Source organism: Nelumbo nucifera, chromosome 7 (genome assembly GCF_055504915.1).
Source record: "Nelumbo nucifera cultivar China Antique chromosome 7, China Antique-T2T, whole genome shotgun sequence".
Lineage (NCBI taxonomy): Eukaryota > Viridiplantae > Streptophyta > Magnoliopsida > Proteales > Nelumbonaceae > Nelumbo > Nelumbo nucifera.
In genome coordinates this window covers 56774940-56793816 of record NC_142655.1, presented here as the reverse complement: position 1 = coordinate 56793816, position 18877 = coordinate 56774940, and the positions used below count along the sequence as shown (strand labels likewise).

The 18877-nt window shown below is 35.9% G+C and overlaps 1 protein-coding gene across 1 annotated transcript; it reads right to left on the bottom strand.

The window, feature by feature from the left end:
• Positions 1 to 14423: 14423 nt before the first annotated feature.
• On the bottom strand, positions 14424 to 18672 carry LOC104599699 (metal tolerance protein 10-like). Its single transcript, XM_010262334.3, has 6 exons — positions 18461 to 18672; positions 18245 to 18354; positions 17863 to 18108; positions 16713 to 16793; positions 15949 to 16179; positions 14424 to 15246 (listed from the first exon to the last, which is right to left on the bottom strand). Exons 1-6 carry the CDS (start codon positions 18636 to 18638, stop codon positions 14902 to 14904), a joined length of 1191 nt encoding a protein of 396 aa, XP_010260636.1. The 5' UTR covers positions 18639 to 18672; the 3' UTR covers positions 14424 to 14901.
• Positions 18673 to 18877: the final 205 nt, after the last annotated feature.

The following is an 18877-nucleotide window of genomic DNA, read 5'->3' as shown; positions in this document are numbered from 1 at the left end:
ATATACTTCTTCCTGCTAATCTCTTATAAGTATCCCCTAATTTTTAGGCTATGGTTACTGTTTAGAAATTGTCTTAATTAGGTTGCGTTTGGAATGAATATAAAGTACACTTATGATTCTTTACATTGAACCATTAAAAAATAATTATTTGAATTTCGAAAAATGCGCATGAGAATATAGGAGTTTTACATATCTCCTTTCATGAATTTTTACATTGATTTACTATCTAAAACTCTGTTCTATCCAAATATATGCAAAACTGAACAAGAGTAGGGTTTTAGGTCGATCATAATTATACACTTCTTCCAAATGCTTACAGAGTCAAACTGGCATAAATATTTACAATGATGGCATTTTACATCATTTCCAAACGCAACCTAAAGTATTCGCAAGCTTTTTGCCCATTAGCATCTGTTAATAAAAAGTTGAAAATGACTATTTTATCCACCATTTTTCCTTAAATTCTCAAAATAAAGCATTTGGATAAACCCTCTTGCCCCATGCCCTGGCAGGCGACTATCATCCTTCCAATGTTTATTATTTAGTTTTATGGTTTTACCGTCAGCAATGTGCTGAATGATAAACATCAAATAGCGTTTGAAACCAGAAATGCAGTTAGAACTTGTAAACAAAGCCCACAAATGCTCAAACCAAGAAAAACAAAAATCAGAAAAAGACATTGAGGAGGTATCAACAAATGCTCAAACCAAGCTTTGGGATGATCTATTAATGCCGTTCCCAGTTTGCAACAGTAAAGGTGTTTTGAAAATTTGGATCTGTTGAATTTTATTTTGAAAATTTGGAAAATAATGAAGGTCAAAATTGACAAAAAAGGGTTGTGTCACATGTGAACGGATTATGAGATGGTACACTTAATACACACTAATGGTGGGGGGATTTAGTCAATTATCAAAAGAAAAAAAATGGAATACTTTAAAGTAATTTTTAAACCCTAGGGATAAAGTAAACCAATTTCGTACAACTTAGAGGTACACCAAAAAAAATGAACATTATCATCAATCATATATTCTTTTTGGTAGGTCGGCAACCATCAACTAAGGTTGTGTTTGGTTTAAAGGAAAAAGTAGGAAAAGGAAAAGAAAGGTAGAAAAATTTTTTACAAACCTTGTATGGATTTCCCTACCTTTTAATTCAAATCAAACATAGCCTGCAATTAATTGATGATCAACAAGTCATAAACCTTCTATTGCAAGTTTGCAACCGTCTGATCAGAATAACTGATGGGACCCGCCAGAGAGCTTGGACACCTCTGCCCCTTGAATCTTGTAGAAAAGTATTTCTAAGGTTTGCTTCCACTTTCCATTATTTCTATAATCTCTACTGGTAGGCTACTTTCTGTTGATACCTGAGTGAAAGAGATGGGTTGCTTGTTTTAGAGGCCTCCTTACTTGATTTAGACAACCGATTCTTATTCCTTCGTCTCCTTCAATTGAGTGATTGAACGAACTGTTGTTAATGGAATGACTAGAGATGGTTGTCCATGGCTATGGCTATGATGAGGAATTAAATTGAGGGATTCCTTGAATGAAATTCCTTTCTGAGATTATTCATGTTCTATTTGGCAGAAAAGGTCAACAACAAAACCAAGGTTTGAGCAGAGTGGGTTGAAGGTAAGAAATCCTGTAACCCACCAATTCTTAGGGTTACACCACCCAACCCAATAGATGGTGACTGCAAACAGAACCACGCGGAATGCTTTTGAGCCCTGAGATTTTCAGGTGATCCAGATTTATTCTGTGAATAAATAATCTCTGATAGCCCAGCGAATCAATTGATTAGTACCCCTCTCCACATAGAATCAATTGTTTAGTACCCTCCACAGAATACAGAATGGGGAAGCTTCCTAGATCCTTCCTCAATTATCCTTTAGTACTCCTTTTTGCAAAAAGGAGAAAGAGAGAGAGAGGCAAATTCACAAATTTACAACCTCTCCAAATAAATCCTAGAAGACTCAAGATCGCATAAAAATAAAAATAAAAAACTTTAGTACTCCTTTAGTACTCCTTTAGGATTCTAGTTATAAAATGTATTATAAAATTATTGTAGATTTTATTAAAATTGTCCTCCATATAAAAAAGTATTTCCATCATTAAAGACATTAAAATTATATAAATTAATAGAGGTCATTACTTAGTGCCATCATCATCATCATTCAAAGTCTTATCCCAACTATATTAGGTCATATCCATTGTTAAATTATAATTGTTTAAATCATTTCTTACCACTCATGTCCTTTTTGGTCTATCCTCCCTTTTAAATCCGGGTAAAATAGTTATACCTCCCCTCATGTTTATGATAAGCAAGGTTTTAAATTTCGCAGTGTATTGCGTTTCAGAAGAATTTTGATATACGGAACATATATAATTATATGGTTTCATATTTTTTCGTCTGTATTGGATCAATATGGTTCCATATTGGCCTTGTATTGGACCATTTCGGTATGTATTGGCCAATACAACTCGAAACATGCTGATACATACCCGAAACGGGCCGATATGCATTATATATCAACCAAATTTAATTTCCCTCTTCTTTTTAAATTTAAATTTAAATTTAATTTATCTCTTCTCTCTCATTAATATCAATTTTAATTAAGCCTTAAAGTTTGAGACATCACAAATGCTAATATAATTTAATTAAATACTCATTTAAGTTACCTATAATTACAGCATTTAATGTCATTAAATGTTATTTAAGTGAAATATCTTGCTAAAAACCACAAACCAAAGGTAACAAGTTTCAAACCCAAGTCATTTGCTTATAACAATAATTAATTAACCGTTATCCCAACCTTAATTACTTGTTAAAATGACATATTTTTTTATACTTAAAGTAATATTTCTTGCTTTGGTGGATGTTTCCCAACAGATGCTATAAGTTTGATTATTAATATTTATATAATAATAAGATGAATACAAATTTATATTTATTTATTAAAAATTAAGGTATATATCAACTTTAATACATAATAAATATTATCTAAATCTATATATAATAAATATTAACTAATAAATGATTTCAAAAAATATTAACTAATAAATATTAGTATATATACACACACATTTTAGTTCTTCTATTATTTTTTAGTGGTTACTAATTATATCTTGATACTTTATATAAATCATTAAAGAATGGTTTTTATGCTTAAATAAATTAGTTATACTCATATAAAGCTCATTTTTATTATTGTTCATATTTTTAAAGATTTTTTTTTTTGGATTTTCTAATGTATCCATGCATATCTTTATTTTTCGTCTATATCTATACGTTTACAAAATGTATCTCAATACATCTCTTAAAATTACATTTCCATACATTGAACCTTGCTGATAAATACTTAAACCACCGCTCACCTTTAAATGTTGTAAAAACCTCCCTTGACCTTTGACATAAAATCTGCTTACCGACCCTGTTAGTTGTACGTTAGAAACTTAACAGTAATATAAATCTATTTCTCTAAATTTTTTAAAATGCACAGATTACCCATGAATCATTATTGGGTAAAATATTTCTACCTTCCCTCACCTTTAATTAAACCTCCCCTCACCTTTAAACATTGCAAAGACCTCCCATGACCTTTGGTGTAAAATCTGCTTACTATCCCTTTTGTTAGTTGCACATTAAATTGGTTCTGAATGCATTGTTGTCAAATTGCAGGTCCCACGGGAACAAAGTATTCTAAATTTGTACTACCCTCAGCTAAGGTCACAATCACACTTCCAAGAATAAGAACAACATAACGTATCTTTTTACTCATTTAGTATTTTGTTACTTGAAAATTTGAACCAACAGGATAGGTCTTTGCAAAATTTAAAGGTGAGGGGAGGGGAGGTTTAAGTACTTATCAGAAACGTTATTAGGGGAGGTATAAGTATTTTACCCATGCATGATTTATGGGTAATTTGGGCATTTAAAAAAATAGAACAATAAATTTATATTTCTGTTAAGTTTTTAGCATGCAATTAATGGAAGGGGTCAGTGAGCAGATTTTATCAGAAACGTCAGGGGAGGTATAAGTATTTTACCCTTTAAACCCTTCAACAAGTTCGGATCGGGTAGGCACCCAAGATGCACCTGTCCCATAAAATATCCTCAGCCTACCCTTAAAATTATTTAATAAAAATTCTAAGACAGGTGTCCGAATGTTTATTTGTGTGCTTATTGAATGTGCTCATAAGGGTGTGCCTATTGATTTAGAGATATCCCCTTGAGCTTCCAATTGATCACTCCATCCTGATGATGTTGATCATCGTTTATTTATGTGACAAAACCATCCTAGTACTTTCTCTCGTTTTATCACCTATTGGTGCTATTCTTAGATTCCTTTGAATGATTTCATTTTTATTTCTATACTTTTTGATTTTTTTTTTTTACTCATCTATGTTAGAATTTGGATAACAATTTAAAAGTTATAAGTCATTCTTTCCCCCTTCGATCGACCTTGTCCCCAATGTCAAAGTTAGGGAACCAAAGCTTGATCATACTGGCATCGAGGACATGGAACACATGGTGTATATGAGCATTAGTGGGTAGAGATAACTTATAGGCTATAGGACTTACTCGTTGGATAATTTGGAAAGGCCCATAGTATTGAGGGGCGAATTCAGCATCTCTTTCCAATGCCATTGACATTTGTTGATATGGTTGGAATTTGAGATAAACCCATTTTCCGACTTGGAACTCTTTATCAAGGGTCTGGATCTTTTGCCCTCATCTACCCACATAACATTGCAGCCACACATGGAGAACATCTCATCTTCCTACATAGTATTATGCAGGGGAGGGGAGGGTCACATGTTCTTTCGTTGGGACATGTACATTTCCTTCAATAAATTTTTGGGTTACTTTGAACAAATGACTTACCCATGGAGGAAAATTGGCCAAAATATGTGGGACTAAAATGCTTCTGTTACTACACAAAAATTAAAATTAGGGGTGTTTTTGGAAAAACAGAACACAGGTAAATGTATACTCAGGTAACACTTCCCTAGGTAAACAAAACAACTTCCCAACAAACGAACGAAGATAAGGTGTCTAGCTACATTGAAGATATATTGGTTTGAACATTTTGGAGGGTTTAGGTAGAATTTACAAATTTGACTCTTCTATAATGTTCAACCAATAAATTATAACCAAATAAAATAATGTTCAACCAAAACAATTAATTTCGGTAATAATTATGAAATAATTTCTGGTATATTATTTGATTGAATATTTTTATTTCAAGAACGTTAATTTTTATTTTAAGTAGAATATTTTCCAAAATAAATAAATGAGGTAGAATATTTAAATAATGGATTATTATTTAAATAATAAAAGTGGAATGTTATGTAAATAATTATTAAATGAATAAATATTTAATTTTAGGAAATAATAATATAATATATTGTAAATATTTTCCCAAATAATTATAAAATAATGATTAAATTATTAAATAGTTTTTAAAATAAATAGTTATTTGGGGAAAAATAGTTCCATCATAAATAGTTTGAGGGGTTATTATTTGATTAAATATTAATTTAAACATTTTAATATATTCAACCAAATAAGATTAATAAGTTACATAATAATTAAAAAAATATATTGAAATAAATAAGAGATCTAGGTCAGATACAGTTCGGAATATCCAGAAGAAAACCCGCAGAAAGAACCTCCTTCTTAACCCGGGTCGGTTATGCAAGATCCGATCCGGAAAACATTCCTTCTTCATCTGCAAGTTGCTACAATGGCTTTTCACTCCGGCAACCTGTATTCACACCAGTATAACGCCGACAACCTTATTCACGCCGAAAAACGACCATTATACGGCAGTCATTAAACAGAAACCATTCATCTATTCACACCGGAGTCCCTGTTTTTCCTTTTCTTTGGTTTTTGACGCTGGAAGGCGTCAGAATGATACTGGAATTAATGACGTCGGAAGAACACAATTACATACCTGGGACATAGAATGACGCCAGACTACCCTGTTTGGAGTGCTCCGCCCCTATTCTATCTAGTTCAAAACTCTATGCTTCGAAACTCTATAACTGTAACTCTCTACTTGGAAACACTTTCTGCTGCAACTCTCTATAACTGCAACACTGTTGTAATAACAGTAAAGAGAGCAGATGGAGCTTATCGATAATCGCTTTCCAAACTGAAGTTGCAGTGATGTGAAGTTGTTGCAGGAACTCGAAACTGGGAATTGTAGGAAGATGGAGGGCTGAGTCGTGCCACTTGGTCACTCTCCTTAAAACCATATTTGCCCCCTATGGTGCAGCCGGGTGATCGCAAACTGGTCGCTAAGATAAAATAGTCCACAGGCAACTGGTAGGCATGCACTCACTTACCAGACCTCCGTGAACCACAAAAGGTTGATGCTCAAATTTCTTAGAGAAAACAAGAATGTCAAAAAATGGTGTATGTACTGGGTCGGCCAACACTCTTCTTATAGAGTGCTCTCAGATCCAAATGGACACAGATGTGTCCTTTCAAACAGGAAACTCTTCAGAATAGTGCACCTGTTCGAAGAGACACAAGGAAGAAGAAGAGACACAAAAAAAGAAAACAATTTATTTTGAAATTAAATTCGAAATTGAAAAGACTCAATTTAAAAAAAAGGTGTAATTCAGTTAGACAAAAAAGATTTGGTGCATCGCATGCACCCACACCCGCACGCGTGACCCGACCCGGCCCGGCTCAGTGCACACATGTGAAAAGCACCCCCAACTCCCCCTCACATGCATGGAATATCTATAGTCCTCTCCTCCTATGGGTCCTTACCCATAGAGGGAGCAAAACTACAAATGTACTCCACTCCCACTCCTTTCCCAAGCAATGTGGGACAAGGAGTCATTCAAGGGTGGGAAGAGAAAAGGACAAAAGACAAGAGAGGGAGGAGAGAAATTCTTGTAAATTTGAATCTCCCTCTAACAATCCCCTACAAGATTCAAAATTACAAGAAGATTAAACAGTCTGAGCATCGCAGTGAGAAAAGTATTCATGGTGATGTCTTTTGAACTTCAATCAACACTTAGGTATGACAAACTATGTTACAGAGTACGGGTGGAGTCAGACTCCTTCAACCTTTCCTCCTTATTGTAACTAGCTAACCAGCCAACCAACTCAATTCACCAGTTCTTTAGTGATTCTTTTGTTTTGGAACATTTTGGCCTTGTTCTCATTTTGGAATCATGAGTGTTTTAAAGAGTCAGCCCTAGATCTCTCATAGAAGCGGCCACACTTTACACTAAGTTAGGACAATTATTAGTGTACACGGCTCACACTATTCCTAACTGATTAAGAACCTCATGCTCAACCTCCTCAATCTGTAGTGAGCACTATCTTACATCGGCATCTGAAATGGGATACAAATGATAGTGCTTTCCCAAGTCATCTAGTGATTCATTTTTACCCACTCAATATAATTTCAGGGATCTCCTTTCACATAGGTTGGGTGTCCATCACTAATGACTTTGTAATGGGTTTCAGCCCCATTCCTACCGATGCCTCATAAACCACTTTAGAAGTTTGTGTTTGGTTAACGAATCTATAAGGTTCTTTTCAGACCTTACAAAATCCAAAGTGATTGTACCTTCGCTGAGGTATTGTCTTACCAAGTTATGCCTTAAGCAGATGTGCCTTTTTTTGCCATTGTACGTCTGGTTCTTGGCTCTAGCTATTGCTACTTGGCTATCACAATGGAGAGATATGGACGGAACCGGCCGCGGCCAAAGTGGTATATCTGCCAGCAAGTTCTTTAGCCACTCTGCCTCGGACCCCGCCAATTCTAGTGCAATGAACTTGGCCTCCATTGTTGAACTTGTATTGCATGACTGCTTTACCGATTTCCATGATACTTCTCCTCCACCTAGAGTAAACACATATCCACTGGTGGAAGTACTATCCTTTGAATATGAAATCCAATTCGCATCAGTAAAGCCTTCTAAAATAGGAGGAAAACCTGATTAATATAAATCAAAATTATGGTTCCTTTTAAATATTTTAATAATCTTACTAAAGCTTCCCAATGTTCATTTTCAGGATTATGAGTATGCTGACTTAATTTTCCCACAACTATAGCTATGTCTGGTCTTGTACAGTTCATTAAGTAAGATACAGATCCAACTATACTTGCATACTCCTTTTGTGAAGCAGGTTCTCCTACATGTTTCCTTAAGTGAATACTACAGTCAAGAGGTGTTTTAACCGCTTTACATTTATAGTGTCCAAATTTCCTAAGAATACTCTTTACATAATGTGATTGGGAGAGAATAAAGCTTCCTTGTTCTTTATGGACTTTAATCCCCCAAATTACATCAGCCTCACCCAAGTCCTTGGTATCAAATTTGGACATTAGAAATCGTTTTGTTTCTTTTACTACCTCTAGACTATTTCCCATTATTAGCATATCATCAACATATAGACAGATCATGACTCCTATATTATTTTCAAATTTGGTATAGACACATCTATCAGAATCATTTCTACTATATCAATTAGTTACTAACACATTATCAAATTTTTCATGCCATTGTTTCGGACCTTGTTTTAAGCCATCTAAAGACTTAATTTACATACTTTATTTTTTTTTGTCTTGGCATTATGAAGCCTTTAGGTTGCCTAATGTAAATTTCTTCCTCTAATTCCCCATTTAAGAAAGTTGTTTTCACATCCATTTGATGAACTACCGGTTTGTAATTGGATGCTATAGCAAACAAAACCCTAATGGTTGTTAATCTTGCAACTGAGGAGTAGGTGTCAAAGAAGTCTACATCTTTCTTTTATCTAAACCCCTTGGCAACTAATCTGGCTTTGAATTTGTTTATTGTACCATTTGGTTTTAGTTTTTTCTTAAAGATCCACTTACAATCTAGTGCTTTAGTTCCAGGTGGGAGATCTACAAGTTCTCAAGTGTGATTAGTGACTAAAGAGTCTATTTCACTTTTTATGAATTTTTTCCAAAAAACTGCATCAGGTGAAGTTATAGCTTCTTGATAGGTTACTAGGTCCTTGTCCACCAGAAATGTGAACATTCCGTCACCCAAGTTTGTTTATCTTCTTTGTCTTTTACTTCTCATTAAGTCTGGGTATTGCCTAAGTGAATTATTGATTCCTTGAGCATTCACTTATTATTGGTTTCTAACTTGGTTTTGAGAAGATTCCCTATATAATATTTCTTTTCTTCAAAGGAAGATGTGCTCAAAGAACTCTGCATCTCGAGATTTTATTATTGTGTTATTTTCAACAACATTTTCAATTGTTTTAATTACAAGGAACCGATAAGCCGCACTATTTTGTGCATAGCCAATGAACACACAGTCACAGGTTTTCGGTCTTAATTTCTTTCTCTTAGGGTCAGGTATTCCAACCTTTGCTTGGAAGCCCCAAACTTTTAGGTAGTTCAGACTAGGTTTTTTGTTGTGCCAAGGTTCAAAGGGAATCTCTCCTTTCTTCTTAGGTGGTATTCTATCATATAGGTGACAAGCCGTTAGGATATCTTCCCCCCACAAATTTAGAGGTGCACTTGAACTAATTAGCATTGCATTCATAATTTCTTTTAGTATTTTGTTTAGTCTTTCTACAACTCCATTTGATTCAGGTTGATAGGGAGCTGTGGTTTAATGTATGATTCTAGTTTTTCAAAGAATTTTCTAATGGTTTGTCCATCATACTCAGTGCCTCTATCTGTTCTAAGTCTTTTTATTTTCTTTCCTAACTGATTTTCTACTTTAGTTTTGTAGTTTATGAAAGTTTGATCAACCTCATCTTTTGATCTAAGTACAACTGCTTTTGCATATGTAGAGAAGTCATCTGTAAATGTTATATAGTATATTTTTCCTCCTTTAGCTTCATGACATTTAAGGTCTTCTAGGTCACTGTGTATAAGTTGTAACAATTGAGTTTCTCTTTGTACATTTTTATGAGGTTTCTTAGTAAATTTTGCTTCTACACATACTTGGCATTTTTCATTTGTAAAATTAATAGGAACATTTAAAACTCCTAATTTACATAAATGTTTTAAATAAGGAACACTACACTGTCATAGTCTAGCATGCCAAATATCAAAAGATTTAACAATATAAGCAGCAGAAGAAGTAGTTTTATTCATAATAATATCAAAAACATTCAGTACAAATAATCCTCCTGCATTGTATCCTTTTTCCATAAATACATTATTTTTAGTCAACACGGCATTGTCTGCTTCAAATGTGAGCACCTTTGAAGTTAGTTTCAGGCATGTGCAACACATCATTCATCATTAGAATTTTTCCTGAAGTTAGTTTCAGGAGCACCTTTCCTTTGCCGATGACCTTCGAAGTTTGTGAATTTCCCATGAAGACTTGCTCTCCTTCAGTCTGAGTTGTATACTCATAGGAGGAATTACGGTCCCCACAGATGTGCTTGGTATCACCAGTGTTGAGTACCCACTCCTTCGGCTTATCAACTAAGTTTACCTCAGTTACCATGGCTGCGATAACATCCTTAGTCAAATTGACTTTCGGTTTCCTAAAGTCATTCTTCTTTTGGTACTGGCAATCTTTCTTGTAATGTCCGGGTTTGCCACATACATAGCAGTTTCCTTTCTTTTGTTGTTTCTTGAATTTCTGATCATTTTTCACATTCAAGTTCTTTTTGAATTTGGTAGTCTTTTCCTCCACCAGATTGGTTTTGGAAAACTGGTCCTCATCTTTCTTTCTGTTATTTTCTTCAATCTTAATTCGGAACACTACTTGGTCCAAAATAGTGTCCTTCCTCTTGTGTTTCATACTGGTATTGAAATCATTCAGTGTATGTGGCAGTTTCTCTATGAGAGAATCGGAAATGAATTCATCTGACAGTACCATGCCTTCCTTTGCCAGTTCACCGACAAGAACCTGGAACTCATCTATTTGGGTAGACACATCCATGTCTTATTTCATGGTGAAGTGTAGGAAGTTGGCAATGCCATATTTCTTGTTTCCGACATTTTCTAGAGCATACTTAGTGTCCAATGCATTCCAGATTTTAATGGCATAATTGTAGGAAGAATAAACATTGTACAGTTCATTGGACAGACAGTTTAGGATATGGTTGGTGCAGAGGTGGTTGACTGTAGTCCAGTATTCTGCAACAACAGAACGGGCTGGTTCCTCCATGTTTAGTGGGTTTGGTTCGGTTAAGGCAAAAGCTACCCCTAATTGCTCTAAGGCAAACAACAGGCGTTGTCTCCAATGCTTGTAATTGGTTCCATTGAAGGGTTCAATCTTAGAAAAATCGTGTTGACAATATCCGGTTCCTCATGAAGGGGTTAGTAGAAATAGGTTCCATAAAAACGATTTTAAGAATGTTGTAATAACAGTAAAGATAGTAGGTGGAACTTATCGGTAATCGCTTTCCAAACCAAAGTTGCAGTGATGTGAAGTTGTTGCAAGAACTCGAAACTGGAAATTGCAAGAAGATGGAGGGCTGAGTTGTGCCACTTGGTCACTCTCCTTAAAATCGTATTTCCCCCCTATGGTGCAGTCGGGTTATCACAAATCAATCGCCAAGATAAAAAAACCCACAGGCCATTGGTAGGCGTGCACTTGCTTACTAGACCTCCGCAAACCATAGAAGATTGATGCTCCAATTTCTCAGAGAAAACAAGAATGTCGAAAAATGGTGTATGTACTAGGTTGGCCAGCACTCTTCTTATAGAGTGCTCTTAGATCCGAATGGACATAGATGTGTCGTTTCAAACAGGAGACTCTTCAGAATAGTGCACATGTTCGAAATTGAAAAGACTCAATTAAAAAAAAAGGTGTAATTCGGTTAGACCAAAAAGATTCGGTGCATCGCATGCACCCGTGCCCATGACCCGACCCGGCCTGGCTCAGTGCATGCATGTGAAAAGCACCCCCAACTCCCCCTCATATGCATGGAATATCTATAGTCCTCTCCTCCTATAGGTCCCTACCCATAGAGGGAGCAAAACTACAAATGTGCTCCACTCCCACTCCTTTCCCAAGCAATGTGGGACATGGAGTCATTCAAGAGTGGGAAGAGGAAAGGACAAAAGACAAGAGAGGGAGGAGAGAGATTCTTGTAAATTTGAATCTCCCTCCAACAAACACTCTCTGCTCTATTCCACGATTTGTCGCAACTCTCTAAATCTCCATCCTTCGAGTTACACAAAAACATAGACCTTCTCACGACTTTGATGTTGTTGGGGTGAGGAAACGTGAGACGTGAATGCTCTAATTACGTGGCTTTAAAATAATAGAAAAATTCAAAAATTTGTTAAAATGGGAATGGAGATTTTGAAGCAAAATTTGAAAAAGGAGAAAAATGCCACGGTTGAACACACCAGTGCTCATTGTGGGCCTCATTTGGGACCCAGCTGTATTGAACACTGGCGTGTCCAACCATGATTGGTAATTCAGCTGGGTGTGTATGTTTTCGGCTCTAGCTGTAAAGACACAATTTATACTCCCATTTTCATACATACGAAATCAATTGTGCAACGACAGAGAGATTTCCTCTCTACTAGGGGTGTTCACATTAAATGTCAAACTGACTAAATCGGCTCGACTCAACTTGGGATGGTTGGTTTTTCAAAATCATTGGTTGGTTTCAGTTTGTATGAGAAAATAAATCGACAACTCAGATCAGTTTCAGTTTTCTTATATGAAAATTGAAACTAAACCGAACCGAACCGATCCTATATGTTTAAGTAGTTATTAATTAGTCCCTACCCTATATGTTAATTGTTGATATATCTTATTTGTATTTTGTTTTAACTATGAAAAAAATTAGTTATTTATGACAAAAACTAAAAACGTAAAACCAATACAAATATAATACAATGGTACAATATTTAATTCAGTTTTGTATAAATTTAAATATATATTGACAAAAAATTAGTTTTGCATAAAAAACTAATCGATTTAAATATATATTTTGATTTTGCATAAAAACTAAAAAGAAATAAAATTAAATATAAATAGATATTTAGAAATAGACATTTTAGTTTAAAATATATATAAAAACGGACTAAACCGATAAATCGACCCAAACCGACCCTTCATGTTTGGGTCGGTTTTGCTTTAGGGTCAATCGGTTTCGATTTAGTCAATAAGTAAACCGACTAAGTCGGGTCGGTTGAAGAAAATGACTTAAACCGACCCAAGCCGACCCGTGAACACCCCTACTCTCTAGGTTTCCAGAGATTTCCCCTCTCTTTGTTTTGAGAGAGTATCTTTCTCGGGGTTTTCTCGGGTTTCTTCTCATCATCCACTCTCCGTTGTCCTTCTTCCATCATCGATTGATTTTGGGGAGACTCCCATCGGGGAATTACCCCTCTCCCTTGTCTTTTCTTCCCTCTCTTCTCCGCTCTTCTCCCTTTCCCTCACTCCTCTCTCTCCTCCGTTCCATTTCTCATTCTCTCACTTGTTCTTCTCCTTTCTTTTCGTTATTTTTGTAGAGATTTTGGCACAGACGACTGACTCTTCCTTGATGATTTTGGTGTTGGGCGATGGTTGTCATCGCTACTTTGGATTTTACTGTCGATGGCTATTTCTTGACTATATTTCACCAGCATTTACGATTTCGGGTGGTTGTAGTTCTAACAGTTACATTTCCGGGTGGTTATAGTTCCGGGTGATTCATAGTTCTGGCGGTTATAGTTCCAGTGGTTACCATTACGGCGGTTATGGTTCCTGGTGGTTCCAATTTCTTTGTGCCAGTAGCAGTTCCTTGGTGGTTGTTGCTTTTCACTTCTCATGCCTTTTCAGACTCTCTATCTTTACCTTTGCGAGGCGCTACCATCTTTATCCCTCACTTTCAGTGGTTGGAGATGTGCTCAATTGTTTCTTCTCTTGGTGATTTTGCCTCACCTTATGTTGGTTGCAGAAGTTCTTTTTTTTTTCTCCTTTATCTGCTGTGTCTATTTCGTTCTTTCTAAGGAATTGTATTTGCAATTTCTTCCTTGGTATTGTTATTACTTCTCTGTATTCATACAAATTTCTTAGATTGAATGAAATATGACTTTCGCCTTCACAAAAATTATGCTATGACAGTGTAGTAGCGCAAGGCCAAAACCGAGTATTATAACAATATAGTGGGTGTTTGGCACCAATGCCATTTTCCGAGAAAACGGTGTCATGTAGGCACCACATCAGAGAAAGTGGTGCTTCAAACAATATACTCTTATTCGGTATCATTTTTTCAGGAAAAAACATTGCTCCAGACCACACTTGCTTTGGAAATTGGGAAAATGTGATTTGGAACAATGCCAAATGATACATTACTGCCAGTAATACAATGATGTAGCATCAATGTAACATCATCTTGGACATTAGATAATAATATTCACATACCCGGTACTGTTTTACTCAAAAAAAGGTGCGATATTCCCATAACCGATGCCAAACACCTACATATTTATTGCCGTATTCATCTACTTCAAGGTGGGGCTACATCACAGGCTTTGATTTCATTATATATTTTCACTACAAACAAACAAATTACAGAATCGTGGTTTGCATACATTTGCACCACAAACAGAGCCTGTAACTGTAACGAAAAATCCAAGAGACAAATTGAGTTGAGTGGACATTAATTTTTTTTTTTTTTAATTTTAACGCCCTGGTGTTTATTATACTTCTCTGACATGTTGGTAACAAACATGCAACCCAGAGAGAGAAAGAAAGAAGAAACCAAAGAAACACAAATCTGATGCAAGAAATTAAAGCCTGAAATATACTACTTCATAAGCTGTAACTCATCTTATGCAAGATTTTCCTCCTTTTGTAAGGCCATTAGTTTTTTTTCAGTTGCAGCCCAAATTCATGAAAAAATGGCTATTTTAATCGACATTTGAGATATCATGAGAGCTGCCCAGACAATCTCAACATCTTCTTCATCATCATCAGAGTATCAGACCTTGATTTTATGCTCTGGCTTGTGAGTGAACTCAAAATCTACATGCACAAAAGCTCTCTCTACGTCCGGGAGTTGCTCCAGCTTCTCCTGGAGCGTTTCTCCAATGTTATGCGCCTGACTCAGAAGCATGTCCCCAGACAAGACTATGTCTACCTCTACAAAGTAGTGAGACCCAAATGTGTAGGCCCTTACTGTATCGATGTGCTTGATCTCTTCATGGTGGTTCCATATCAGATATGTCAGCTTTGCTAAGTAGTCCGGCGGAGCTGTTCTTCCGATCAATGACCGCACATTCTCCAGAATCGTCCTCGACCATGTGCTCATTGTGTATAAAGCTATCTGCATTTTTATTAGTTTGAATCAGATCATAAAGCTCTCACTCATCCATTATCAGTTAGTTTGAGAAGAGAAACATGAAGAAATATTAAGGCTAAATATATTGCAGAATAATTAGTATCCTGTAACTCAACTTTAAAATATGTTTGAAAACAGTTATCCCTTGGAGTCATCCCTTGGAGCCGGTCAAGAATTCCTTGACCGGACACTACGGGTGGATTCGAGCCGGGCCTAATAAGTCAAAAGTTCGTAACTTCGAGCTCGATTGTGAACCAAATGTTTTGTAAAAATAAAAGAATATACATATAAAAAATTAAAAATTATAAAAATTAGTTATATATACATATATTTATATTTATATGTATGTATGTATATATAATCAAGTTTTTGAACTTGAATAGTTCAAAAAAAACTTGACTCGTGACCACCCCTAGCCAAGTAGGAGGATACTCCATGCTCCTCATCTACTAGTAATGCAAAAGACCAATATTTCATTGGTTCTATAAACATATTTATTTGTTTATGACAGCAAAGGACATTTTAATATAATAATTTTACTTGGACTAAAATGGCAGTTTTGGAGAGTTGAGGTAATGCAATGACATGTTTTATAATTCGATGGGATACTAAATAAAGTGTGACTAACCCAGCGTACTAATCTCGAATTTACCCAAATATTAATTGATATTGAGGTTACGAGCTTACTAGAATGGCTCCAGTAGGATCAATCCACCAGTAGTAACGGACGGCCAGAACTGCTGTTACTAGACCCACTGCGTTGGTGACCACATCGAAGAAATGATCTTGAGCATAAGCTCTGATTATTTCGTTCTGGAACTGACGACAATACACCATCAACACAAATTTTACTACCGTCACAGAAACCATTATTCCAATCATCCACTTTTCCTTCTCGGCGTCCAATTTCAGATGGGACTGTAGAGAGATGAATACGCAAATTAATTAACTGCTAGTTATATATACAAAATAAGAGTGTCAATGGATCTGTTTTGAATTACACCCCGTTTACTTCAAAATCAATTTAGACGGATTGGATGGACCAATAAGAGATATTAGATTGGATCGATTCGGTCTATTATTAGATTGGATTGGACTTAGTCTGTCCGTAATAAATTTATATTGGATTGGGTTGGATTAAGCCAATATCTATATAAGATAAGAAAATAGGTGTCAATGGACCGAGTTTGAGTTGAAACCAATGTAAATCAAAATGAATTTCAATGGATTGAATGGTCCAGGCACTGAATTGGACCGATCCAAAATATTTATTCGATTGGATTGAACCTAGTCCATTTATAATATACTCACATTGGACTGGATCGGATTGAACCAAATCCAATCCAATTGACACCCCTATATACAGATAGATGGTTTTGAGCTTTGAAGTGCAAATGGCATGGTGCTCATCACTGAACTAATGAATAAATAGAAAATAATTGATAAATTACCTCGGCGACCAGTTCCCTAGCAGACTCCAACAATATCTGCAGTCCCAGAGTTGCCATCACTGAAGCGAAAACAATGATGCCCTGCAAATAGAAGTCTATAAATTTGAGTTACTTGAGCATAAGAAAGAAGGGAAAGAGATTTATATATACCAAGTGATTCAAAATTTCTACTTAATTGTTTATCTCTTAATGTTCATATAAATTTTCATTCTTGTTGATAAAAACCCTTCTCTCTCCTTAAATTTATGGTAATGAATATAATATATGCATGGAGCAAGGTTGTTTAATTAGTTGGCCAGACTGGAAATGGGTTATGTGTTTCTGAACTGTTGAACTTGAACCCAACCATGGCCTCCATCAGCTAATTAATAGACAACCATTGGCATTGGTCAAGGCTTGGGCTTAGCCTATGTATTAATTAGGGCATTGTTTGGAATTTTGGGCGTTTTATTCAATAAACGTTGCCACATAGGTGTCAGTGTGTTATTTCAGCATTAAGCCCATCATGCTGATTCATATGTATAAAAACTTATAAAAATAAACTTTGATTTATGTGCATGCCGTTGGGGGATGTTTATTCACTGATTTACTTTCATAATTCCTTTTTCAGTGAATAAACTAAAACTATACCAAACACATAGTAAATGCCCTAAAATTTGAGTTTTGAGTAATGATTTTAATACTTGAAAGTGCATCAAGTTCAATTCAATCCCTTTGGTTTGCACCTGAATTGGGCCATGGGCTGCATTTAATCTGACATGCTTTCAGAGAATCAATCAGATGAAATTTGTGATTCTAACAATCAATTAGCTTTAATTTTGCTGCTGGCCAGAAGTGAACTAGCTAGTTATTTTTTGGGGGGATGAATACCTAATTATCACTCTTTAAATATTGATTCTTTGGAGCAGAAATTAACCAAACATACCCCAACATTCCCATTTCTTTTCCTTATCTTGTGTGAGTAGGTACTGAGTAGGTGGGTGGTGGCAACCATTAATCTCTATTTGATTCACGATTATTAGCTGATAATTTTAATTATAAACACATCACTACAAACTACTAATTTTATATTATTTCAGCAGCCATATATGGAAAAGCGAAAAGTGTAAAGCTAATTAACACAGTAATTTTCAATTATGGGAAGACTGACCACTGGTTGCATCCGTTTCTTGCCAATTGGGTAACGATATTGGTTTGGCTTTCTCATGGCATGATCAGTGAACCAAAGTATAAACCCAGATAACAGATCCATGAGAGAATCCAAAGTTGATGCTATCACCGCCAAGGATCTGCTCTCTATAGAAGCATACACTTTTGCTATAAAAAGCACAATGTTTGCTACGTTTGATGCAAGAACAGCCATCCTCTCGCTCCTCGCAAGCTGCTCCCTCTGATCCTGTAACACAGTTAATGCTCTCTCTCTATATATAAGTGAATCAAGAGAAAGAAATTAAAAGCCATGCATAAACAAACGTCAACGATCAGCCCAAAATCAATCAAACAAACTAGAGATAGATAGAGAACAAACCAACCTCTGTTAGACTTCCAGGCAAACCCAACTCAGTGACGGTTTCCATTTCGTTGAATCCTTTGACAAGATTCTCCTGCCTCTTGTAATACTTTGCAACCTTGCCTTGCTTGCCTGACATATAAAAATACGTGAATTCCCACTAATTTTCAATTCTCAAGCAAATGAAAATGATATTAATCGAGCAAGATGATGGCCGGCCGGCGGCATTGATCTTTACCTAGAGTCTTTAGAATAACTGCAAAACCCAGTTGAGGATCTGTCCGCTGTTCCGGCAGCCGAAACTCTTCGAGGTTGAGTCGCCACGGTGGCTCTATATACACTGTTTCTCCCGCCGGAGTCGGAGACAGAAGCTCGGTTCTGTAGTCGGAAGAGTCGATGCGAAGCCCTGCTGACATCTTCACACCCAAATGTCTCTCAAGAGAGGAGAAGAGCTATAGCTAGCCAGAGTCTATTTATAAAAGAAAAGAAAAGAAACCCATGAACCGCTGTCTAGTCTTGAGTGGCTTTCACAGATTACCTAACCAAGGGAGAAAGCTTGCAACATGCATGTCATGGTTAACGTAAGAAATCCACTAATTATAGATAAACGTAAGAAACCAATGAAAGAATTCTATACTACTTCTCATTATCACCA